Consider the following 26,798-nt stretch of genomic DNA (forward strand, 5'->3'; position numbering starts at 1 on the left):
GGGCTGGTAGTCCAAGCAAGAGGGTATGGAGGAGGTGTTTTTTCAATCTGTCTGATGCCTGTATGCTCTGCAAAAATATTACTGCATTGGCTTTTTTTAATGGGACTATTGTGCCTGTTTTATTAATTCTATCAGATTAGAATTGATTAATGGCTTCCCAAATCAGAGGAGGTCTATCTTTTGCTTTCCTTTTGTTAAGTCTACATTCAAGCCAAACACTGACCCCTTTCTCAACATATCTTTCTCTCCTATTTTCCCCTCAACAACCCTGTGAGGTGAGTTGGGCTGAGGAAAAGTGACTGGCTAAAGTCTTCCAGCTGGCTTTCATGGCTAAGGCAGGACTTGAACTCACAGTCTCTCGCTTTCTAGCCTGGTGCCTTAACTACTAGACTAAACTCCACTGTTATAGTAACTACAATGGCCTTCTATACATTTTGACAGAAATTTAAGTTGCAGATTATCCCTAACCCTAAGACTTGGGAACTGCCTTTTCCAAATACCGTATTTTTCGGACTATAAGACACACCGGAGTATAAGATGAGCCATGATTTTGAAGAGGTAAATTTTAAAAATTATTTTGCGCTCTGCAGGCTTTCCAAACCCTCTGCACACCTTGTTTTTTGCAAAAAAAAAAAAAAAAAGGGGGGGGGTGCAGAGTGCTCCTAGGGGCTGGGGGGGCAAAACAGCCCGTTTTTGCCCTCCCCAGCCATTAGGAGCATTTTACAAGCCTCCCAAACTTTCTGCATGTCCATTTTGCAAAGGGTTTCAGTAGGCCAAAATGCTGTATTCAGTGTATAAGACGCAACCAGATTTTCACCGTCTTTTTTGAGGGAAAAAGGTGCGTCTTATACTCAAAAAATACGGTAGATTATATTAACCAAGTGTTTATAGTTTGCTACTGCCTACTTCCAGGATGTGTTTTTTACTTCTGTTTATCCTGATATTCCCTGGAATTCTCCCATGCAAGTACCAAGACGTTCATGTCTATTTATATTCTGAGCCTAAACAACACATGCTACAATTTGAGGGATTCAAATATTTAATTAAAAAATAAAATTCACAACTATTTCGTGGGATCTAGCTACAGACACACACTTACAAACAAACTCCACTCTACCTGCAGTACCTAGGAGCCTTGGAGGTACAGTGGTTAGAATGCAGTATTGCAAGCTAACTCTGCGCACAGCCTGCAATTTGATCCTCACAAGACGTGAGGTTGACTCAATTTTCCATAATTCCGAGGTTGATAAAATGTGGAGCCAGATTGTTGGAGGCAATATGCTGACATTGTAAACTACTCAGAGAGTGCTGTAAAGCTCCGTGGAGCAGTATATAAGTCTTAGTGCTATTGCTCATACCTTCAGTATTTACTAGGAATGCAAAATGCAAAAGACAATTTAGAACTATCTAATTCAACCCTACAAAGGTGGGAAGAAAAAAGAAGAGGGGGAGGAGGACCAAGCAGCAAGGTCGATAGACTCAATTACAATAGTGATGAGTCAAGCATTTAGAAGACCTGAAAGACTGGGTTAGGAATAAACAGTCATGATGAAAATCTATCCATGTATCTTGCGTATTATGTAGAGACCAAGCAGGATGCACTGAAGAAGATAACAAGCCTCAAATACAAGACTGTGGCCTCTTTGCACTTCCAGGCAATCAGTATTTAAGGTAGGCTACCTGTGATTCAAGTAATGGTGAACAGCCATCAACACGAGGTTACTGAAAACCTGATTTTCTATGAGCCTATCCCTTTAAAAACATCTCTTTTCAACTACACTTTTAGGCTGGGGTCTTAAAGAGTTGGGTTTTTTTGGGGGGGGTGGTCTTTGAAACATTCTTGCCTTGCCTCTCTTCTTGCCTTACTCTTTGGCAAGGCGGTAATATTTTCTAGGCAACTTTTTAAAAATGGCTTGTCAATACCTTCTTCCTAGAGCTGAGAGGGAGTGACTGACCCAAGGTCACTCAGCGTGTGGGTCAAGGTATGGTACCACCCATTCAGAGCTGATGTTCAATTTGAGGATCATCCTAGGCTCATGACTCCTGCTTGATGAGTAGGTCGGAGCTGTGCTAGAAACCTTTACACCATTCATTTTGTATGCTAATTGTGCCTTCTCCTTAACCAGAAGATCTTGCTCGTGGACATACCTTGGTTATTTCCCATTTAAATTTACTGCACTGTATTATATATGGGGCTGCCCTTGATGACCACCTAGAAGCTACAACTGGTCCAAAATGCGGTGGAGGCTACAATGTTGGATACCCATCTAACACCCCTGTTCTGTGAACTGCACTGGCTCCCAGTCTTCTTCAAGGTGCAATTCAAGGTATTGGTTATACACCTTTAAATTCCTACATAGCAGGGGACCAGGTTAATTGCGGGACTTTTCTCCTTGAATGTTTCTGCACAAAGGGTGGACACATTCCTTTCCTTAAACATTGTGATCTTGTGGGTCCTCAGAAGCATGTCTTCTGCACTGCAGCCCCTACCCTACCCTTCCCCCTTGTGATCCAACAAGCCTCCATCTTTTTAATCTTCAAGTGAACACTTAACATCTGGATTTCTCCCCAAGCACTGAAATTGGGTGATATATACAATATAATCACATATATTATTTAAATCTTGGGTTGTAAGCTGTCCATAGCTTATCTTAAAATAGGTGGCTGTATCAATGTGTTAAATAAATAAAACTAGAAGTAGCGTCTTAAATTTACCACAGGTGCTCTGGAAATTAGTAAATAGAGAATGAAGGCATAGGCTGGCAGCTAAGATGGACCTAGAGGGCTCTGGCTTTTAAAGTAAATTGGGCAGTATTTAAATTGTTAGTTGGATGATGATCTGAAATTCACAAAGAGAAAGACGGCAAGCCCTGGAGGACCATTAAACCATAAAAGAAGGAAGTGCAAGTGGAATTTGGCTCCTCAACATAGACGATCCCTCAGGGATTGAAGATGACAGATGATCAAAGGTTTTACCAATCAGAGAACAGCCAGCAGCCAGCCTAATTCACAAAGGGGAAATTGCTACCAGTACCTATATGATCTTCCTTAATTTGAAATTAGTTAGTAGGAAATAAAGCAGATGGGGATAAAGTCTGCAGTTTAGTATCTCAAGTCATTGTGCCTTACTTGGAAATGGGAAGGAGGAAGCAAAAGAACTAAATCTTGGAGTCTCTAGCCATAAATAAACCTTGTTTGCTTTTCTAAGGAATGTAGCTTGGAAACTGAAAGTAAATGATTAGCAAATATTTGGGTTTAGTCTGATGGTCTGAATAAAAGAAATAACATTTCTAAAATGATGCTTTGTACTGAGCTTCTAATAAAATTATAAAACCCACTGAAAGCTTTTGTGCCTTTGGACGATAGTCTTAAAGCAGGACATTATTCAAATTGACTGCCATTACCACAACTGGTAATAGCCATTTGCACAATTTAGCTATGTACTATGGAAAACCCATAAACCCCCAGAATGTAATTTCAGCAGATGATCTAATTGTGAGAGTGGGGGGAAAAATGTCACTTTACATGTAACCTATGTCATCTATATTTTTATTTCTCTCTTTATGTCTCTCTCAAATGTGTCTCTCCTGACATTTTTTTGTCCCAAACTGAAGAACACCAGTTGCTCTACAGGTAGTCCTTGACTTACAACCACAATTGAACCCAATTGTTAAATGAGGTTTTTTTTTACCTTCCCACCATTGTTAAGTGAATCACCGTAATTGTTAAGTTAGTAACAAGGTTAAATGAATCTGGCTTCCCCATTGACTTTGCTTGTCAGAAGATCACCAAAGGTGATCATATGAGCCTGAGACACTGCAATCATCATAAATATGAATCAGTTGCCAATGATGCCGTAATGGTCGTAAGAGTGAAAAATGGTCATAAGTCATTTTTTTCAATGCCATTATAACTTTGAACGGTCACTAAATAAACTGTTGTAAGTCAAGGACTACCTATACTCTTTTTTTTTGCAGGGACTCTATTCCAGTCCTAAATCACTTTTGGTTGACCAGTTTTAATATTTCAATATTTTCCAACACCATAAGCCATTCTGTTAAAACAATAAAAATAATTTTGTTTTAAATAAAAGGTATTACATTTTTCTTTAAATATCCTTTTTTTCTACAAATGTTACTAGACAAATCAGACAAATGTAGCTCAAGCAATGTCCTATTTAAAAAGGTAAAGGTTCCCCTTGCACATATGTGCTTGTTGTTCCTGACTCTAGGTGGCCTCATCTCCATTTCAAAGCCAAAGAGCCAGCGCTGTCCGAAGACGTCTCCATGGTCATGTGGCAGGCATGATTAAATGCTGAAGGCGCATGAAATGCTGTTACCTTCCCACCAAAAGTGGTTCTTATTTTTCTACTTGCATTTTTACATGCTTTCAAACTGCTAGGTTGGCAGAAGCTGGGACAAGTAACGGGAGCTCACTCCATTACGCAGCGCTAGGGATACGAACTGCTGAACTTTCTGGTCGACAAACTCAGCGTCTTAGCCACCGCATCCCACAAATGTCCTATTACAGGAATCCAGAAAGTAAAGCAGATTGCCAAGTCTCTTGAAGTAGAGATCTGGCCATTGCTTAGGTAACTCTTATTTGGTTTTTGCAGTAGAGCAAATAGATGAAAAAGATGACCGGGTGTGGCTTCTCCATTCTGAAAAGGAATGATCATTTTCACTGATATATGTTTCTCACAAAAAAAACATATGCACCAGGCCATATTTTCCAGAAAGTCTTCCAGTCTTCAGAAATTAAAACTGAAAGATGACGAGAGCTCCAGGGCAAGAGAAAGTTAAATATAGTAAAGTGCTTCTGTGATTAGACATTAGCATCAAAATCAGAATTCACAGAAATGAAAATGGAGACACTCCACAACACTAAAAAGCAAAAATGCAAACCTAAAAAACACATCTAAGAAAACAACCAAATAAAAAATTCAAAGTTCTGTTCTGCTCATTTTATTTTCAGGAAATAGGAGGGGAAGAGTGAGGAGTTTGAGAAAAAATGTTTTAGCATTTGGGTTTTAATTACAATATGACAATGTTTATTCTACTTGTTCAGCAGATTTTGATTAGAAGTGATCTTGGTTACTTTTAATTAAATGCAGCTTTTAGTATTCAGTATTTCCTTCAAAGGGTTCCAGAGAAATGATGGATTTATATCTATTTATAAATAAACATTTAAGGGCCAAAAGCTTAATTCTTTCTTGTACAATCTTTTCAAAATGAAGCATATTTCTAATTTGACTTTATGGCTAAACAAAGAAAACAGTATGTTTTCTTTAAAAAAATATCAAATGCATTGTTTTATTAAAATTTGTTTTTCTTCAAAACAATTTCAATTCTTTTAAATAAGCATGATATGCTTTTTGTGGGATTAATTTAAAGAATATTTCTGCAGTTAGTGTAACATTGTTCTACATACAGGTACTATTCGACTTACAACTGATTACTTAGTAGCGACCATTCAAAGTTACAATGGACCTATTTGGTAGCTACTTACAACCCAGATTCAAAGTTCCAACACCTCCCCTTCACGGCAGTGGTGGGTTACATCTGGTACGCCCCGGTACGGGCATACCAGTGCCTGCCAGGAGCACAGGGTACCGTTCCAGTATGGTGCTCCGGAGGGCCCATTCTACAATCACATGACCATGTTTTATGAGAGTTTTCCTTAATACCAGCATTTACTTTAAGTTTTCAGCAAAACCATGCCCCTTGCTTAATTTAATTATCCCAGCATTCACTTATCAAATGCTGCAAAAACTATCATAAAATTGGGTTGGTCTGGTGACTGACCTGTTTTATGACAATGCATTACAACCATAATGGGCAGGCTCCATTACAGTCAAGTTGAGTAGTACCTGTACCAGATCCTTTCTATTCTATATTGCTTGTAAATTGTATAGAACTATTTGTTTAGATTTTTTAAAATCCTGTCTTTATTATTTTTATAAATAACTCCAGGTAAAAAACAGTCCAAATACTCCACCCTCCTCCTTTTCTGCCCACAACAACACCCTGTGAGGTGAGTTGGACTGGGGGGGGGGGGGGCTAAGTTCCCAGTCTACGTTTATGGCTAAGGCATGACTAGAATTCTGTCTCCTGGTTTTTAGCCTGATGCCTTAGCTACAAGACCAAACTGGCATCATACTATATCATATTTATAATATATACAAATGATTCTTTTTCAAAATTTAAGGTAATTTGGCTATAAAGTTTGTAACTAGGATACCCCAAAATCAATTCACTATCTTCCTCATACGCTCTGTCATACAGGTGGTCCTTGCTGAATAACCATTCAAAGTTACAAGAGCCACAGAACAAGTGCTTTAATGGCCCATAAAGTGCCCCTGGTTGTGCCCCTATTCCCTGTGGTTACAAGACATGTCAAGTCAGTTTTACAACCCACTGAAGCATTCCATGGTCACATGACTGTGATTGATGGGGGGGGTTGCTGGTTTTGGGGTTGGTTTGTTTAACGACTGTGGCATTTGCTTAACAACTGCCACACTAAAGCTCATAAATTACTTCCTGTCACATGGGTGTCTCGACTTACAACTTTAATGACTTATGATGGTAATTCTGGCCTCAATTATAGTCATGAGTCAAACTGGCACTAGCAAACTGCAGCGTAACAAAAGTTAGTTAAATGGTAGCATGGATGCACCAAGATTATAACAGTTCTTACACTAACAGTAGGTGGCTTTTCTGTTACTAGAGTATCAATATTGTTTCACTTGAACTGGTTTAAGAGATAGTTCATATTCTGTATTATTTTAAAATAAGATTACTCTGTACTTAACATAATTATATTGTTTTTAAAAATTATATATCTTCGTAAGAATGTCTTTGGTTTCTTACGAAGAATGTCTTTGGTTGATTGCTTGATAACAATCTTAATAAATATTGTAACATCTATTCAAAGACTTATTTTACATTCATGAATATATTAATGCTCAGTGAATCTTTTCTCAAAAATATTGTTCACATAAAGTAAAACATAAAGTAAAGAAAATATTGGGAGAATTTAAAAATAATTCATAATAAAGATTTTGTTTAATTAACTTTTCTTTAGGTTAACATGTATTTTTGTCAAGTCAGGCTTAATAAAATCAGTACTGTTCTATATTCATTATTAATGTTGGAAGACATTAAAATACATACTTGTTATAAACGTGGATTTTCTGCACTAATAAATGCTACATTACCACTCCCTCATACACCCAATGCTGAGATACATCACCGATTGCTAAGTATGCACTATTTAACAATTGCGTTATGCTATATATGCACTTCATTATAAACATAAAAACATACTTGAAAAGCTCTTTCTTCTAAACGTTTTGCTTATCTTTATAAGAATTACTTCATCTTTATAAAAAGGAATATCTTGTTTTACTGTATTCTACCTTCTACTACAATTATAATATCTGCTTTTCCAGACACATGCTTTGGATATTCATAAAACAACAATGAGAATGCTAAAAATAGTACTGCATAGACATACTGAGAGAGAGAGAAATCAATGTTTTACTAAAAAAATGTTACTTACAAATAGCATCATCATCATTTTAGCATGTTGTACTATTATTAAAATAATAATAAAGATTCTACAGCAACAGAATCAGAATGGATGGATAATTTCAAAAGCATCAGATACAAAATTTATAAAATAAATTTAAAATATCTTAATGAAGCACATCAACATTTACCAAAAATGAATGGATCAGTATCCCAGAGTCTTCTCTTGTTAAGCTATTTGCTGTATATTCCAGAGCTTTATTTTCTCCTTGATGTTTGCAAATATAGGAACAGTTTCTCTCAATAACTGTACGAATACCTTTAAACAAAATAACACTAGTTGTGCAACCCATTACAATTTCTCTGCAGCCTGTCCTTCCAGCTAATGTATTTGTTTCCAGAATATATTCCTTTAATTCACAAGCATGGTTTTCTTCAGTCACTCCAGCAGTATATAGCTATTAAGATTTAATAGAACTAAATTCTAAGCTAATGTAGAAGAATGCCAAAAATCTTCTGAAGATATCAGCAAGAGCCACACCTCATAATGCAGCCATTCCTCTAATAGAATCCTTCCTAAAATGCTCAAAAAACAACTAGATTTAAAAAATGCAGTATTCCTAACTAAGCTGCCTTGATTTCCATTTGTCAATGTTCTCAAATTTTCTGAAGCCAAAAAAGAAAAAGGAAAAAAAAAGCACCCTGCTACAGCTTCTAGTACCAGGCACAAAGAATTCTCTCATCTCTGCACGAAAAGCATCCTCCCACAATGCTTAGCTTAGCATTTGCACCAGCAGACGGTATTTTTTTTTTTGATCAACCTAAATATTGAGGTGCTAGATTTACAGTGGGTGGGGATGTTAAGATTCCTGCTGCAAGAACCTTGTACAAAAGGAGATGCAGGAGATATGCCCATCTGTTGCTGCTATAGGAACTATTCAATACGTGCAACTGTGAAAGCTTATTTTAAATATCCAGATACGCATGTACTGCAAATAGTAAACCACTAGAGAGCAGACAACAGAGCATTTAAAAAACAAAACTTTTCTAAATGAATTCAGTGTAAGTAGCATTGCAGTTACTGGAATATGAAAGAATATAGTTTTTTTTCATTCATACATTTCCAAATAAAGAGAACTGTAAGAGTCTATAAATGTTAACTGAGAAGCAATTTCTACAGAGTTCAAGGAAGATTAATTACTGTTTACAGAGACAATTCTATACCTGTGAACCAGAGGTGGGTTGCTCCCGGTTCGACCCGGATCAGGCGAACTGGTATGCCAATTACACATAGATTAGGCCTCCTCCGCATTCCATCGGCCAGCCAATGTCGGCTGGCAACTACAAGGAGGAGGGCCTTCTCAGTAGTAGCCCCGACCCTTTGGAACGAGCTCCCCGTAGAGATTCGCACCCTCTCCACCGTCCAGGCCTTCCGCACAGCCCTTAAGAACTGGCTCGCCCGTCAGGCCTGGGGACAAGGATAGTTACCCCTCCCGAATGATGAATGTATGTTGTTTACTATTTTATTATATGTCTCTATCTTAACGTCTGTATTCCCCTTCCCCGATTTTATGTGAGCCGCCCTGAGTCCCGTCAGGGAAAAGGGCGGCCTACAAATACTAATAAAATCTAAATCTAAAATCTAAAATAATTGGCAACCCACCACTGCTGGGAACCCAGGAATAACCCTTAGTAAATTCATTTCTAGGTGGAGCTGTAGAGGACTCCATTCTTATTCAAATCACACTAGTATGTGAAGATCTGGTTTATGGAATAGGTCACAATGTCTGGGTTTTCACCGAACCCTACCCATATACCAAAAATACATAAACCACAATGGCTGGTCCAACACAAAACCCGAAGCTAAAACCAAGCCAACCACATTTTCTTTTTGCATAAGATCTCAACTTAAAAATAGTTTGATATAGCTGATTAAGCATCTGACAGATTGTATAGCAGAAAAATCCATATTTGAGGTCGAATATGAGCTTGATTGTTTTTATTTCTTAAAGAATGAATTATTTTCAAAGTATCATATCACCTTTTTATATCACTATTCAATTTCCAGATGTTTCTGACAAATATTTCATTAACAACTCAAATGAATGCTTGCATTAAGCACTGCCTCTAATATAATTACGTAATAAAATTAAGTTTTAACTTAAGTTTTACTTCTTGGCCTATGCCCTATGTAATTTATGCCTAACACACAGATTATAGCCCAACATACAAATTTAATGAAAATTACACAATTATTGCATTAGAAGTAGCAACAATAGTCATTTACATCTTCAAAGTTATAATCTTTGTGAACATAAACATTTTGACTTATTCTGTTATTTTACTGTAGTCATATTCAATCCAGTGTTTCTAGTTTTGACTATTTTGTTCTAACAAATTGTTGAGTTGATTGTGTAATGCTATGTTGGCCAATGACCAAATTAAAATTTTGATTTAATTTGATTCACTAATACTAGCTTATTAGACAGGTCTAGCCAGTATGTTAATTCTTATACAGTGGAGATTACAATTTAGTCTGACTTCAGAGCTTGGTTGCAATCCTGAAGTCCACTTAGGAATTGGCGTATAAGAGAGCTATGTTATTTCTCCATCCAGTCCATCACTACCATCTCAGCAGTATTCAGCCAGAATAACATTCATATTCCTACCTAATTGTTGAGCTTGCCTAGAATGACCAGAGTTTTATCTTTAAGACTTTGATTTGACTTTAACTAAGACATTGATTTTTCTTAATCAGTTAAGAAAGATCAATGCTGTTAAGAAAAATCAGGAAACAGCATTCTTTCTTTTAAAATGTATACTGCATTTCTCCATCAAAAGGAAAATAATAACGATAACAACAACAATAATACAATTGTCAAAAACTGAAGCATACAATTTATTGATATCACTGTACCAGGAGACACCAGAGTCGAAGAAAAAGAACTGGAAAAAATCATGATATCTCGCAACCTGGCCATCAAAACTACATGATTATGGATGAAACTTGTAACAGTGATACCCACTGTACCCACTGCTTGGTACCATGTCCAAGAATTTTATAAAATACATCAAGAAATTGCAACTTCCTGCAATAACACCAGTGGAACTGCAAAAAACTGAGCTACTTGGAATATTGTACAATTTAAGAAGATACTTGAGACCTAGGATGCTGGCAGCAATATTTGTGATGCATTTCTGAATGTTCAGTTGACTGAGTTTCATGTTTAATGAATAAACTATATAATAATAATAATAATAGAAACAGTGAAAATAGAATAAAAATTCAGCAAATGACCAGAACAGGATAACATAAAGAAGTCATAATCAGCCTCAATCAGTTGTGAGGGGAAATAATTAACCAGTATAAACACTTATAGGCTGTTAGAGATGACATAATACTTCCAAATATAGTATTGGGGGGGGGGATGTTATTCATTGCATCTCTAAAAATGTCTCTAATTAACCTTTTTCTAAAGAGACCTTTTATACCAATAGCACTTAAACTTGTATACTGCATTTTAACTACTGTGTGTGTCTTTTATAGAATAGAATAGAATAGAATTTTATTATTTGTATGCTGCCCTTCTCCGGGAGGACTCAGGGCAGCGAACAATTCAAGGGGGGGAAAGGGGGAACATAAAAAACAAAATACAAATAATAAAAGTAAACAACAGTCGCACAACCATACATGTCGAGAGGGGAGGGAACTCATCACCCCCAGGCCTGCCGGCAAAGCCAGGTTTTGACGGCTTTTCGGAAGGCCTGGAGAGAGGTGAGGGTCCGAATCCCTGCGGGGAGTTCATTCCAGAGGGCCGGAGCTGCCACAGAGAAGGCCCTCCCCCGGGTAATAGCCAGATGGCATTGGCTGGTAGATGGCACCCGGAGGAGGCCAACCCTGTGAGATCTAATGGGACTGTGGGAGGTAATTGGCAGCAGACAGTCTCTCAAGTACCCAGATCCAATACCATGAAGGGGTTTATAAGTTACGACTAGCACCTTGAAGCGTATCCGGAGACTGATCGGTAACCAGTGCAGCTCACGGAGGATAGGTGTAACGTGGGTGTACCGAGGTGCACCCACAATCGCTCGCGCGGCTGCGTTCTGGACGAGTTGAAGTCTCCGAATACTCTTCAAGGGCTGCCCCATGTAGAGCGCATTGCAGTAGTCCAGTCTTGAGGTCACGAGGGCGTGAGTGACTGTTGCGAGCGCCTCCTGGTCCAGGTAGGGACGCAACTGGTGCACCAGGCGAACCTGGGCAAATGCCCCCCTGGTCACAGCCGACAAATGGTGTTCTAAAGTCAGCTGTGGATCCAGGAGGACCCCCAAGTTGCGAGCCCTGTCTGAGGGGCGTAGATTTTCACCCCCCAGCCTGAGTGATGGAATATTGACCAAGTTTTGGGGAGGGAAACACAACAGCCACTCGGTCTTGTCTGGATTGAGTACAAGCTTGTTAACCCCCATCCAGACCCTGACAGCCTCCAGGCACTGGCACATCATGTCAACCGCTTCACTGAGTTGGCACGGGGCGGACAGATACAACTGTGTATCGTCCACATATTGATGGTGTTTTATCCCGTGCCGTCGAATGATCTCACCCAGTGGCTTCATGTAGATATTAAATAGCAGGGGGGACAGGACCGAACCCCGAGGAACCCCGTAATTCAGGGGACTCTCCTCCCCAACTAACACCGACTGTGACCTGCCTGAGAGGTAGGAGGAGAACCACCGAAAAACGGTGCCTCCCACCCCCACCTCCCGCAACCGTCACAGAAGGATACCATGGTCGATGGTATCGAAGGCCGCTGAGAGGTCAAGGAGCACTAGGATGGAGGAATGACCTCCATCCCTGGCTCTCCAGAGATCATCGGTCAGTGCGACCGGTTTCCGTGCTGTAGCCAGGCCTGAAACCCGACTGAAAGGAGTCTAGATAATCGGCTTCATCCAAGGACCGCCGGAGTTGCATGGCCACCACTTTCTCAACAACCTTCCCAATGAAGGGGAGGTTGGAGACTGGACGGTAGTTGTTCAAACTGGCTGGGCCCAGTTATGGCTTCTTCAGGAGGGGTCTCACCACCGCTACCTTCAATGCCGGTGGGAAGAAACCCTCCCGAAGAGAGGCATTCACCATTGCCTGGATCCAGCCCCGCGTCACCTCCTGCTGTTCGCGACCAGCCAGGAGGGGCACGGATCCAGTACACATGTGGAAGCACTCACCGCTCCCATGGCCTTGTCCACTTCATCAGGAGCAACAGGTTGAAAATCAGTCCAGAGGTGTCGTTCAAGACCTTCCCCCAGTACCTCAGCTGGCTCTGCGCAATTGGAGTCCAGGTCCAACTGAAGCCGAGCAACTTTGTCTGCGAGAAACTGGACATATTCCTCTGCTCTACCTTGTAAGGGGTTCCCCGCAACCCTCGTATTTAAGAGGGAGCGGGTCACCCTAAACAAGGCGGCAGGGCGGGACTCAGCGGACGCAATCAGAGCGGCAATGTGATTGTTCTTGGCTGTCCGTAATGCCGATAGATATGCTCCGATGCAGGCTTTTAAGAATCCTCGGTCTGACTCGGATTTACTGGCCCTCCAGCGGCGCGCTAGGCGTCTCTTTGGCACTTCATCTCCCGGAGGTACTCAGTAAACCAAGGAGCCCTCCTGGATCCACTGCCGCAGATCAGCCGTAAAGGCGCAATTCGGTGGAGAGCCTCAGACGCTACCGAGTTCCAAGTAGTGACTAAGGTCTCCACTGAACTGCGGGCGAGAGTATCAGGCATAACGCCAAGCGCCGTCTGGAAACCCTGGGGATCCATAAGACGCCTGGGGTGGAACCACCTAATCGGTTCCTCCTCCCTACAGCAGGGGATTGGTCTCCGAAAGTCAAGCCTCAATAGGAAGTGGTCTGACCATGACAGGGGCAAGATCTCACTATCCCTCAGACCAAGATCACAACTCCACTGCTCCAAGAGAAATACGAGGTCGAGTGTGTGGCCCGCTGAGTGAGTCAGACCCTGGATTACTTGGGTCAAGTCCATGGCTGTCATGGAAGCCATGAACTCCTGTGCTCCATCAGAGCGTTTGCCGAGCGAAGGCAAATTGAAGTCCCCCAGTACCATAAGTCTGGGGGACTCAACCGCCAGCTCGGCTATTGACTCGAGGAGCAAGGGGAGGGCTGTTGCCACGCTGTTGGGAGGCAGGTACGTTAACAACAAGCCCACTTGACCCACAAGGTCCATCTTCACCAGCAAGGACTCACACCCGACAAGCTCCGGAGCAGGGATTCTACAAGGAGCTAAGGACTGTCGGATAACAATGGCCACTCCCCTGCCCCTTCTCTGGGGTCGCGGTTGATGAAGCACCTGAAAACCCTCTGGGCACATTTCTGTGAGGGGGACGCCTCCCTCCGGGCCCAGCCAGGTTTCAGTAATACATGCCAGGTCTGCCCCCTGGTCTGTAATTAGGTCCTGGACAAGGGGAGCCTTGTGAACCACAGACCTGGCATTTAGCATCAGCAACCTGAGACCAGGGTCCTGACTACTCACGCCATCTGGCCTTGGAGTGGAACTCACAGGGCCGGAAGGAGGGATACCTCTGATATAGGGAACCCTCCTTCCCCGGTAATGGCTAGCCCTGAAGTTCCCGCCATATCTGCCCCTCCCCATTATGACCCCAATGTTCCAGCCCACTCCCGCATCTGTGGTCCCTCCACCCTCTCCCCAAGCCGCCGAATTCATCGGCAGGCCCTTCGACACACACATCCAAGGGCTGGGACCGAGCCCGGGTCCCCCTAGCACTTCTGCCAAAGCACTCAGTGCAGGAGGATCCAGCTAAACTCCCAACCCACCTAACATACCCATGCATACAACCAATAAATCCCCACAATACAAGTTAAAATAGAACAACAATATTACAATAAAAGTGGGAACATTCAATCAATCCCAGTCACACCATACTCTCCCCACACGTTTAAATATACAATTTTAGTATATAAAAAATATTAATAAAAATGACAGGTGTATAAAAAATTATGGGTCTGCGCAGTCCGAGCAATTACATAATCCAGGAGGCCGGAGAAATAATGTCCAAGCCTCCCAAAGCTGAATGTCCGAAGTCCAGAATGATAGCAAGGGCATAAAAGCAATAAGCCAACAATAGTCCAGAATAAGGCCGGGAAAGTCTGAGAGACAGCAGGCTGCAACCGCGAAAGCTGCAGGGCCAACCGCAGGAGATGGCGGCCAGCAACACCCCCTCCCATCGGGGACAAAGAAACATCCAGGAGCCAGGGATAGCCCCACGGCAAAAAGGGGGGGAACAACCCCACTCCCGGCTGTACCGTGATGCCATCTGTGGAAGCAGCCCGTTGGCAGGCCATCAGGCTAGCAACCCCACCCCCACCCTCACCCTACCCTAACCTTAACCTAACTATAACTTAACACTAACCCCACCCTAAATTCTAACTAACCCTACCCTGTCCCTAGCCTGACCCCACAACAGCACAGCAGCAGAGGAGGCGTCAGACAACCTAGGGGGGTCGGGTCCCCCCAAATAGGCGCCGATAGCCGCTTCCACGGCAGCCAGACGGTCTCAGCCTGATCTTCCAGGCTCCAAACAGGTGTCTTTGGCCCCGGTGGTCGGGAGGTCACCGCCCACCTCCCTCCACAGGCAGCCCGACAGGTTCGCAAGATGGTAGTGGCCCACAAGTTCTCAACAACTCACTCGGTTAGGCTACAGCATTCCCGGGCGGCCACAGCATTCCCAGGTGGCCTCAATGGTTGCAAATGATGTAGAGGATGGTTACAAATAATCAAAAGACTCCCTCCCGGCAGCCAGGCTATAATATTTGTTCAGGCGCCATTCACAGTCCCGCGGGATTCCCAGCTGGTCTCAGAGTCATAAGCAAATAGCAACTTCAGTGAGGTCTCCTGGTCAGCTGAGCCGCACTAACCACCACAGTGCTGGCCTTGGTGTCTTCAGCGTCCCTGAGCACGGCAGCTCCATGAGCAACACCGCCCCAAGCACGCCCCAGACACCCCTTAGTTCTTCCTGAGAGGGGGAGGAGCACTTCCCCCAACTCAGCACCGCCTACCTCCTTAGATGGTGTTTAATAAGTCAACACCCGGGGCTCCTAGTGTCTTCCGTGTCCTCAGAGCTCAATTGTTTTCAGCATAACTCAAACAGCCCTGACATACAACAGCGCGGTATCCAGCAACAGCGAGGGGGGGGGCGTTAGCCATAATCTCAGCAGCTCAGATGTCAGCTTCAGCGTTTCCCGGTGAGTGAACAGACCGCCCAGCTCTTAATCTCTGGCATACACACACACAGCTCCACAGCTCCACGTAGCCCTAGCTACTCAGTTCCCAACATCTGGCTCCGAACGGCAACGGGAACGGGCTTCTCCGTCAGCAGCTTCAATAAATCAAGGCTTCAATAAATCAAGGCAGCAGCAGCGTCAGAGTCAGCGTTTTTCTGTGCCTAGCAGCTGTGCCTAGCAGCTCCTAGCAGCTCCGGGGAGACGAGTCTCCCCCCTGCGCTGCTGGCACGGATGTTCTGGGGGGTTTGTTTATCTTCAGCCGGGCTCCTGGGCAGATATATCTTTCTTTTAAGCCATTTTTCGGAGGAACCGAGCCGGAGTGAAAAACTCAGCAGCCATCTTCCAGGGACAACCTTTATAAAAAGGTTGTTAGCAGATATTTTCAGATTATCAGTCCTTCTGCTTAATATTAACATTTTGAGAAAGGAACACACACATTCTGATAAATAGCAGACACTGTATATAAGAATATTAATATAAATATATAATAGTACAAAATTTAAAAACTCCAAAATGTCTTAAATGAAAACTAAAACTTCCCATTTTAACCAATGGGAGGGAGGATACTCAACAGCTTGAGGGGCAAATCTATAGGAAGATGATATTAAATAATAAGTATTAAAAACCTCTCTGAATTGCATGTGACATGATAATATTGCTTTATCAGTTGGTTATGTATGGGAAGTAAAAAAGTCAATATTCCTTTCTATTTTCAACCATTCATATTGCACATTATAGAATGAACACCTAGCATTAAAATTACTTATCCATGACCATAACGGATACCTTTTAAAAAAAAAACAGAGACTTAAGATGTTTTTACTTTTCAACAATATTTTCAATAAGAAACTACAGTATATGAGTTTCAGTAAGAAACTGTATTTTTTATAAATGTTTAAACTTTTACAAACATGTTTATAAAAATATATTAAAGGATAAGCAAATTTTTCACTTTATAAGTTGTATAAATTTTAATTTTTTAAAATTTAAATCTTAAATCTTTTAGTTATACCAAACTATGAAATAGTACTCCATCTAGTGGTTAGACCTTATGCATATATTTAATTGTATATAGTTCACTTTTATATGTTTTCTTGAAACTTAGAAATTCATGTATCGTTCACCGTTCTAAGGCTAAGGTAAAAGACAAGGATCTACTTTCCTAGATACTAACTAGATACTAACCAATACGGAAGTCCCAATACTAGGAAATAGAATTAAGATTATGGAGGAAAGTGATAATGCAATATTCAAGTAATTCATTGTAAGTGCAGTTGAACACATATCTTGGATTGAAAAAAAGCATATTTTAATGAAATGAGAAATAGAAATAGGAATAAGAGAACCTAATGGAAAAAGGAGCTCAAGATGAATGGACTCTTTAAAAAAGGAATAATAAAAACACAATTTCAAATCATCCCCAAGTGGAAAAAAATATATAGCAAAAGTACCAATGTGACTATCCAGTGTAGGGAGGCGAAAAGGCTGGATATAAAAAGGCAAAAAGAGATTCTCAAGAAGGAGTACTGTACATACTAAGTAGTCCAGAACTATAAAGAAGGTATCAAGAATTGTAAGATTCCAGATGAGTTTGCAAAGAACAAAAATGGGGAGCTTCTTAAATAAGTTCAAATAGAAAAGAAAATAATCAATATACTTAGTACTCAATGAAGATATTAAAATACCATCAACCTCTGTCAGTGTTCAATAAAAAAGTATAGGTAGTCCTCGCTTAGCAAACACTCGTTCAGTGAATTTTCAAAGTTATGACAGTACTGAATAAGATTTACAACTGCCCCAAGTTGCATCCGTCACTGCTTTCCCGCAATCATGTGATCGTATTTTGAGTGCAGTTTCCCACGGTCACGTGATCACCATTTGCAACCTTCACTGCCAGCTTCCATCAAGCAAAATCAATGGGAAAACTGGTAAGAAGTCACAAATTGCAATTCACTGAATGACTGCAACCAGAACTCCTAGAACTGCCATCGTAAGACAGTGTGGACAAGTGATTTTTCACTCTGCAATCATGTTGCTTAACAATGAAGTTCCTGGTCCCAATTATAACAAATAACTCAGAGCTATCAATCTATATTCTATAGGGGAAGTCTTAAAAAAAAGGATAAAGAGGCATAAATGTAACCTGGAACTAACTGAAACAGGATTATAAAGTATCTCTACTCTGAATGAGTTTAAATCCTCAAAACAAAATGAACTGCATGCTACGGCGCTAAAGAAACTAATTGATGGTTGTCATTTTATATAGTAACTGTGAGATATCTGAGATAATGCAAATGGTGTTGCTAAACTTAAAAGACAGAGGACAGATATGGAGAATTAAACCAACCTCATACCGCCATTTGGGAAAGTTCTAAAACAGATGATATAGAGAGTTATTTGTGGACAACTAAAAAACAATGTAATATTTTCCAGAAATCAGCATGGATTTGTCAAACACAAATCTCCATTAGCTAATCTTATTTTAAATTTGACAAAACACCCATGACATTCTATTCAGCTAATTAACTGGTTGCATGGTATAACAATTAACTGAATACATAGCTGGTTCAAGAATTAAGTTCAGAATATTTAATGGTTCCTAATTAAACTGGAGTGAGCGAATGAATGGGCTGAGGATAAAAGTCAGTCCTGGAGAAAAGGATACAGAGAATGTTTATCAAATTAGCAGATTACATAAAATTGGGTGGGATAGCTAGAAATAACATAAAAACCATCATGAGCTATTATCTTGATCAGGGGAAAAAGATGTTGACATATAATTAATTTCAGTAGGAGTCAGCATTGTGATCTGACATCAGAAAAGGCACATGCAGTTTTAGAATGCATTAATAGAAGTTTTCAACTTCCATTTTGGTCAAACACCACTTCAGTTATTATGTCCAGTTCTGGGTACCACTCCTTAAGATAGTTTGGAGAAAATAAAGAGTGAGAATATCCAAGAAATTAAAAAGTTAGTCCTATGAAAAAATATTTGAGGATCTGAGTTTGTCTAGAAAAGATGACTGGATGAAAAAATGAGTATTCAATTATTTGAAAGGATGTCACAGAGACAAAGATTTAAGGCCCATTCATTATTATTTCACAGTGCAGAGCATAGGATAATAGACATGTTCCAACTAAAAACTTGAAAAAAAATATTTCCTAGTACCAACAGCAGTTTTTAATAGAATCCATTACCCACAAATGTAATAATCTCACCTATATTCATGTAGGTCGACAGACATCTGTCTGATATGAATTATAAGAGTCATGATGGCAAAGTACTTAGAATGCAATATTGCATGATAATTCTGCCGACTGCCAGTTCGATTCTGACTGGCTCAAGGTCAACTCAATCTTCCATCCTTTCCGAAGTTAATAAAATGAGAACCCAGATTGTTGGGAGCAATATGCTGACTCTGTAAACTGCTTAGAGAGGGCTGAAAAGCACCATGATGTAGTATATGTGCTATTGCTATTACTTTGAACGTTAACACAAACAAGTGCTTCAGGAGGTGGCTACCCTTAGTTTGGCATGAACAAGGGCAGGCTTGTTACTATTTGGATGGGTTGTAGACTGGAAAGTTGAAAAAACATCCAAGAAGGCAACAGCAAAGCATTTCTATCATGGTCCTGGGAACCCATCTCTCTAAGCATAAATTAATTATTGGTCCTCATTACATGAAGCAACAATCAATGTTACTTAATTATTTAATTAATAGTAACCTATCTGTGGTTATGGCCTCTAACCTGCTTCTGTTAGTTTAGCAACATAATCAACCAAACCAGAAAATAGCTTTATGTTTTATAAAGCAGTAAATATAAGCTAAAAGACATTTGTCCATATTCTCATGTAACTTTAAGGATCTTCTACACTTTTATGTAAGACCTTCCAAGTATTGTAGAAGCAAGAAAAATTACTTTTGTTTGTTTGTTTGTTTGCTTGCTTTTTGTTTTAACTGTCTATGACGTTTCACTAGTTTGGTGTAAATTTTGAAGTCAAAAAAGATCAAGGAATTCAGGATAGTTTGTAGCATTTGTAGCAAATCTCATACCTTTAATTTCCTTTGTGTGATTCAAAATTCTCTATAAATTATCAAATCATTATTAAAAATAATCCCATCTTTATTTTGAAAATACTTGAAGAGACTGGTAGAGCAATTCTGGCAATGATTTTTTTTAATTCCAAAGATTATTCTGTTACTTGAAGGAGGTAAGATAAAAGCATCTATAACTGTGTGGCTATTATTTCATTTTTCAACAATAAAATATGATATTTAGGCATTTGTTGAGCAAAATGAAAATATTTAATCATGAATGTTGAAAAAATGATTTAATTTAAAAAGCTATAAGTTTGTTTCTGATTAACCTTGTGTTGGCAATATCAAAATACCCTGATACTTTTTATTGGAAAGGCTGTGGCTTATATGAGATTTAATACAATAACTGTGTCATGGATATACTATAGGCCCTTATCCTCATATTTCTAGATCCAGTTTCCTTAGCTGATAACACTATGATTTATATATTGTGTGTTGTGTTTTATATATTTCCCCTTTTTAGACTTAAAATAGTTGGATTTCCCTTCATGATGATTTGGGTTACACTATCCAACTCAAATTCAAAACTCTGGGAAGCTAGCAGTTAAAAGCACCATAAATCAACATATAACAATACAAGTAATGCATATATAATAGGTAGTTGAAGCAAAACCTAAGATAACCAGCAACAAATTAATACCACCACTGCACTGATACATACAAATATCCGAGGTTGGTGATAGCTTAAATTATTTAGAGGCAGAAGACATGATAAGCTAAAATTAAGCCACAGAAAGACTAGAATATTGGTTAGCAATGGCCTGATTTCTGAATGAATAAATCTAATATGCTGAGAGTCTTGCTGGCTCCACATTTGATAAAGAAAAAAATGATGGCCACGAAAAAAGGACTACTGTAAAGAGTTACTTCTAGAATAGATGGTTAAAAACTCTGGGTGTGCATAATACCTCTGACACAGCAGACTATAATTATTTGTTTTACTTGCTCAGCAGGCCTGCATCATTCACTCTTGTTCGAAAAGTCATCTATGAAGTTTTGAACTAGTATTAAATAGGTTGATTGTTAATGATTTGAGGATGGAGAGAAATTAACTTATTTAACTTTTCTTCTAAACCAATTAGGAAGATGAGATAACTATATCACACATAATTAATTAACTTTTACGTTTCTCTTCACAAACCCAACTTTCACAACCATTTTTCCATCTGTCAAGATTCATTTCTTGCAAGAAACCACATATTTCCTATCTTTTTACCAGCATTTGATCTTCACTATATCCATGCAGTCATGCTGTAAATAAATTTGTTCTAAGCCAAAAATACTAACATTCCCCCTCCCCCCCAAATACTCCCACGTCCTCAACCAACAAAAAATCTAATGTTATTATAAGCATTGTGTATGCCGGTATATGTAATCATAGAAATATTAAACAACCAGGAAAATAGTGCTCATTTTTGTTTTATTCCCTGTTCAACACATTTGCTAGGCGCTCAATTTAATCTCATGCCAGTTATGGTATACCTCAAAATCATACTGCTTGTGTTGCACTCAGGAACCAACCTTCAGATGTTCACTAAACATATCCATAACTCAATCCTATTTACTATATGTTTTCCACAATCAATAAATATATAATAGATTTCTTTTTCAAATTTATACAATATTCAGTGATCTCCAAAGAACAAAAATCTGACCTGCACATATCTTGCCCAACTCAAAGCTAAATACTTCCAACATTCTACTTACTGATACCTCCTATACCCCCTTTAACAAGAATTTTCCCTGGCACAGCAAAAAAAAAAAAAAACTAATTTATTTCCTAACTTGAACTTAATGTAATATAACAATTCTTAAGTATTTATTGGGATAAAATATTAAAAAATGCAACCTCTACTTGTATTGCTTACCCTAAAGCCAAGATAACCCCAAGTACAAATCTTCTATCATAATGTACAGATCTAAACATATGATAAGCACAGTCATTCCGTAAGCAAAAACAGCCATATTTTAATATGTTTTTAGTTATAGCTGCAGTCTTACTATTTTACAACGTTTGCATAGGATTTATGACTTTATTATTTTTCTCATGGATGCTAACATTTCTACCACTGTCTTCAAACCTGCTCTTCAATTCCACTAACATTTCTATGCAAATTACGTATATATTCCTTCTGGCAACTTCTGACTTCATTTTCATCTCAGATAATTTGATCCAGTAATGCTGCTGGAGGCTCCTTATTTTTTTCTCGTTTTCAAAACAAACTTTTATAGAACTTGTGTATTCCCTCTATTTCTTTTTTGTTCTCTCTTGACTACACCTTCTACAACTATCTTCCCTTTCTATATTCCAGATTTCTGCATCTATTATACTTTAAATGCATTTTTTAATTCACAGCCTCTTTCACTTGGTCATTCCATCAAGCATTATTTTTCATATTCCTCTTTATCATAACTCCATATACTTTTACGTGGTACTCTGAAACATAATTCTATTCATCAAAAGAAGGCAGTTTTATGCCTTCCTTCCTTGTGATAACTTTCCTTTTTTTTCAATTGGGAAACTAAACTATCTTGTAATAATTTTTCATAAAGAAAAAATGCTATTTTTCTTACACACCTATTTTTTTCGTCTAGTATCTCTTGATACTACGATCTATCTTCGGAATCATGAATCATTGCTCTACCACTATTTCTCTTAGTCATGGTTTTCTATTCATTTCTTTTCTAAGTGTAAGCATGAATGGAATTATCTTAAATTATGTATTCAGAATAATATTTTTCTAAAGATTCATCAAATTCACAAATTCACATTCATCCTTGCATTGTCAAATCACTTAATTGCTTTTTGTAACTCTCTCTACTCATTCCTATTTGTTCTTGTTACTTAGCAAAGTAAATTTCCTCAGATCACTTTTATGTAGAATGTTATAGTTTTAACCAAAATTCATTCTTCTAGTATGACAAATGGCAAGCAACTGTCACCAATCATTCCTACTTTTATATACACCCCTAAGAACAGAGTTCAGTAATTCATTCATAATTAAACTTACATCTTCACTTTCTTGAATATATTCATCAACCTCACAAGATTAGACCATCTTTATTTAGCTCTCTTACACCCTTTTAGTTTCTCTAGGTTTCATAGAAATGCATTTTTTCCTTCCTGTTCCAAGCATACTCACATTCTTGCCTGCAAGCTAAGATTTCTAATCTGGACACTGTAAGAGACAATACCACTATATGAGTTCCACCAAGTGGAAATACACACAACATATAGACACATAGCCAAGATGCAAACTATGCTAAATTATATCAACGTAATAGAAAGATACAACCAAATCATTACTGACTAGGTTACTCTCAATCTACAAAGGTTGAAACCAATATGACCAGCCCTATCAGCACTAAGATCCATTACACATCTAATCCTAAAACATTTTGAAGGGACCAGGGCTGCATAATTTGAACTTTTTACCAAGGGAAGTAAGAGACAATATAAAATAACCTACAACTTGCAATCATTAAAAACACAATCATGTAATATATCTGTCCTTAGGTACTCTTAATAAAATTATTCCAAGTCTGCAGTCTCAATTAGAAAATTATTCATTAAACTATCTTTAATATATCTGCAGCAATGCCTATCATACCTGAATTACTGCATATAGAAATTACCTAATGAGCTGAAAACTATTTGATTTATACCCTATCCTTATCCTATAAAATTATGGTCAAGTCAGTGTCAACTCTTATTGAGTACATAATGCTTCCTTCTGTTTGCCCCCACATAAAGTGAATGGGTTGGGATGAGAGATAAAGACACTCTTATTTTCTCCAAAGTCACTGAGCTACCTTCCATGCCTAAAGAAAGACTAGAATTAACAGTCTCCAAAATACAAAGAAATTAAATTTCTATTTTTAAGAGCTAGAACTATATCAAGTGTTCATGGTTTCACCACTTACCACAAGGGAGTATGCTTCTTTAACCTGGGACATGTATATTCGCCTTCATTGGTAAGATTCTTTAATACCACCATCAAATTCTGTGATTTACCCAATCATGAATAGCTTCTACTGTATTGTACTTTTCTAAGTGAGCCTTTTACTTCTGGCAAGTACCTTGGAAGTGGTATGCTACTGCCTGATTCCCAGAGCTGAGGCAGAGTGACTGGCCCAAGATCACCTAGTTGGCTTTGTGCCTAAGGCAAGACAAAATCTCACAGTCTCCATATATTATTCTAGATACAGATTTATCCTTAACTTATCTGTGTGAAAATGAGCAAGCAGGTCTTTGAAGATCATCACGCTGTAGGAAAAAGAGTTGGAGACAATCAAAGCTGCCGGAGTGGTATTTAGTTTCTTTTATGTCAAAGACCTATAACCTGTAGTCTCAGGACAGTCTACTTACAATACATGCTCATTCCCACAGAAAAAGAAAAGCAGTAAGTACACAGAATAAAACACTAACTCTGTTTAAATAGTTTGATTTAAACTGACATGTTAATCCATCAAGATTTTACTCTCACATTTATCATAATTCCACCAGCTTCTTTCTTCTGGTCCTGCCAACTTTTTGAAGACAAACCCTCTAAAACCTCTAACCTTGTTACAAAAAGTCCATGAAACATTTCAGTTGTAACAAATAAAAATAAAACAGAGAAGACAGACAATTAAAAAATGGATCAAAGAGAAATACAGTACTAGGTTGGATATCCCCTCCTATTTTTCATCTTGTCCTACTGGTTCTTTATGATTTATCAATTGGTGTTTGTAACTAATGATTGCAACTATTATTATGACCTATGACCTATTACTTGCTGTTTATATATACACTGTGAGTTGGTGCACTGGAGACAAATTCCTTGTGTGTCTTATTACACTTCACCAATAAACATTTCTATTTCTATTTCATTTCTATTCCTATTTCATTCTATTCTATTCCATTCCTATTTCGTTCCTATTCCCATTCCATTCCATTTTCCTATTCCATTCCATTCTATTCTAAGCATGGAAGCTTAAAACTTAAAACTAAAAATATTTAGTGCTTTTTTTTTCAAAGCGACTGCTGAAGGTGTTTTATGAAGGCTACCTGTCCCCCCCCCCCCCTAAACTCCTGGAATCCTCTGGCTCCCAAGTTTTCCAACCACTCATTCATTCATAGATATCGCGGGAAGGAAACGAAGGCGGGTCTCCTTGTGAATGGACGGAAGTTTTAACAGAAAAGGGAAAACCCGAACGTCTGGAGCCAGCTGCTGCAGATGGGAAGGGATCAACCCCCCCTCCCCTCCTTCCCGTTCCTGTGTATTCAGTATTTCGAAGCAGGGAACGGGAAACAGAAGGATCCAGAGAACGGGAAACAGGTCTCCGTTGAACGAGAGGGAGAAAAAAAACCCAAAGGTGGGGAAAACCGAGCCGGAAGCGGGCGGTGCTAGCTCATCCCCCTCGAGCGGAGGTTATTTTTTTCCGCTCCCGAACCGGCCTCGGGAATTCCGGCACGACGACTCGGTTCGAAAAGGGATCTTGCCATTCATCGGGACGGGGAGAAACGGGATCCAAATTGAGCGACTTGTCCATGCCTGCCTTCCTCTTCCTTCCTTCCTCGTAGAGCGATGCTTAGACACGCTTCCCGGGACGAGGCGCGGGAGACACGTCTGAAAGGACCACTATGGTCATCGACGGGGCGACACGGGCGAACACCCTGCTGGTTTTCAGACAGACCCGCCAGGGGGCGGAGGGTCCGGTCACCAGTCTCCAAGCGGGACAGGGCTGGGATGAGCCACTCGGGGATAGCTACAGTCTCCCCTTCCCCGTCCCAAGGGAGGAAGGGGCGCAGGGGGATCCTTGAACCCACCGGAGGTAAGAAAACCACCCGCACCGGCTCGAGGAACCTTCCCGGGATCTGCCGCTCGGCCTTCGCCGCCACTCACCACAAGAACCGAACCCCGCACCACTTCGGAGACGCTTTGCCGCAACTCGGCGGCTGTGCCCGGCTTGCTGAGCGCCCGCGTGAACTTCCGAGTCTCCGAGGAGGAGGCGGCTGCGGACTGAAGGGACATCGTCGCCATCCTTCCCGACTCGGTTCTCGGCTCCTTCCTCCCGGTTCTTCCCGTCGTCCCCTCCCCTCGCCGCTGGGAGAGCAAGCCCGGCCCGGCCACCTCTCAGGGCGCTGCCTCGCCGGCGCTCGGACGCTCCATTCTCCCCCCCCCTCCCCTCCCTTCGTCAAGCGATTGGCTGGGCGCCGGCTGGCCTCCCGCCGCCGCTCCTGTCAGGTAGCCCCTCCCTTTCGCAAGGCAGTGCCCGCCGCCGCCGCCGCCGCCGCCGCTCCCCTGGCTGCAAACACTGGCACGCTCGGGAGAGAGCGATCCCTCGGAGGCTGATTGGCGCAGGCGGAATGGAGGAGGCGTGGCCCCGCTCTTTCTAGTAAGACGTGGTGTCGCTTTAAATAAAAGTGCGGGTTGTCCGCCTAACCCATTTCCTTACAGGGCCTCTGATTGGGCAATGCGTTTACCTGTGCGGTTGCCCCATTACGCCCATCCTAATAGTAGTCCCCGCCTCCTGCTAGGGCTTGGGGCGTGGCCAGCGAAGAGCGGAAATTCCATTCCCTCCCAAGCAATGACCTCGTTTTCCCCAGTCGGACTTTTCGTGATCTGGTCCTTTAGGGAAGGAGAGCAGCGTAGATGGGTCCTTTTCACACAACCGCCTCTTTCAGGGTTTCCTTTCCTACCTCTTTGAGCAGACATCAAAAGAACCAAGCATGACGGCTCAATTCCGCGCACGGAACTCCCAAATAAATGGAGATCCCATGTAACGTAAATGAATTTTTTTCTTTCTTTTAATATGGGCAAATATTGAGGCAGGCGTTCAAATACAGTGGGACTTCCAAATCACATAAACACCCCCTTTAAT

General features: G+C 40.3%; 1 protein-coding gene across 1 annotated transcript in view; it reads right to left on the bottom strand.

Annotated features, from left to right (window-relative positions):
* Positions 1–26,328, bottom strand: part of DOCK9 (dedicator of cytokinesis 9) — a 132,583-nt gene extending 106,255 nt beyond the window's left edge. The window contains 1 exon segment of the mRNA XM_032226410.1: positions 25,820–26,328. Within this exon segment, the coding sequence (XP_032082301.1) occupies positions 25,820–25,957 (138 nt within the window). The 5' untranslated portion in view covers positions 25,958–26,328.
* Positions 26,329–26,798: the final 470 nt, after the last annotated feature.

Source organism: Thamnophis elegans, chromosome 11 (assembly GCF_009769535.1).
Source record: "Thamnophis elegans isolate rThaEle1 chromosome 11, rThaEle1.pri, whole genome shotgun sequence".
Taxonomy (NCBI): Eukaryota; Metazoa; Chordata; class Lepidosauria; order Squamata; family Colubridae; genus Thamnophis; species Thamnophis elegans.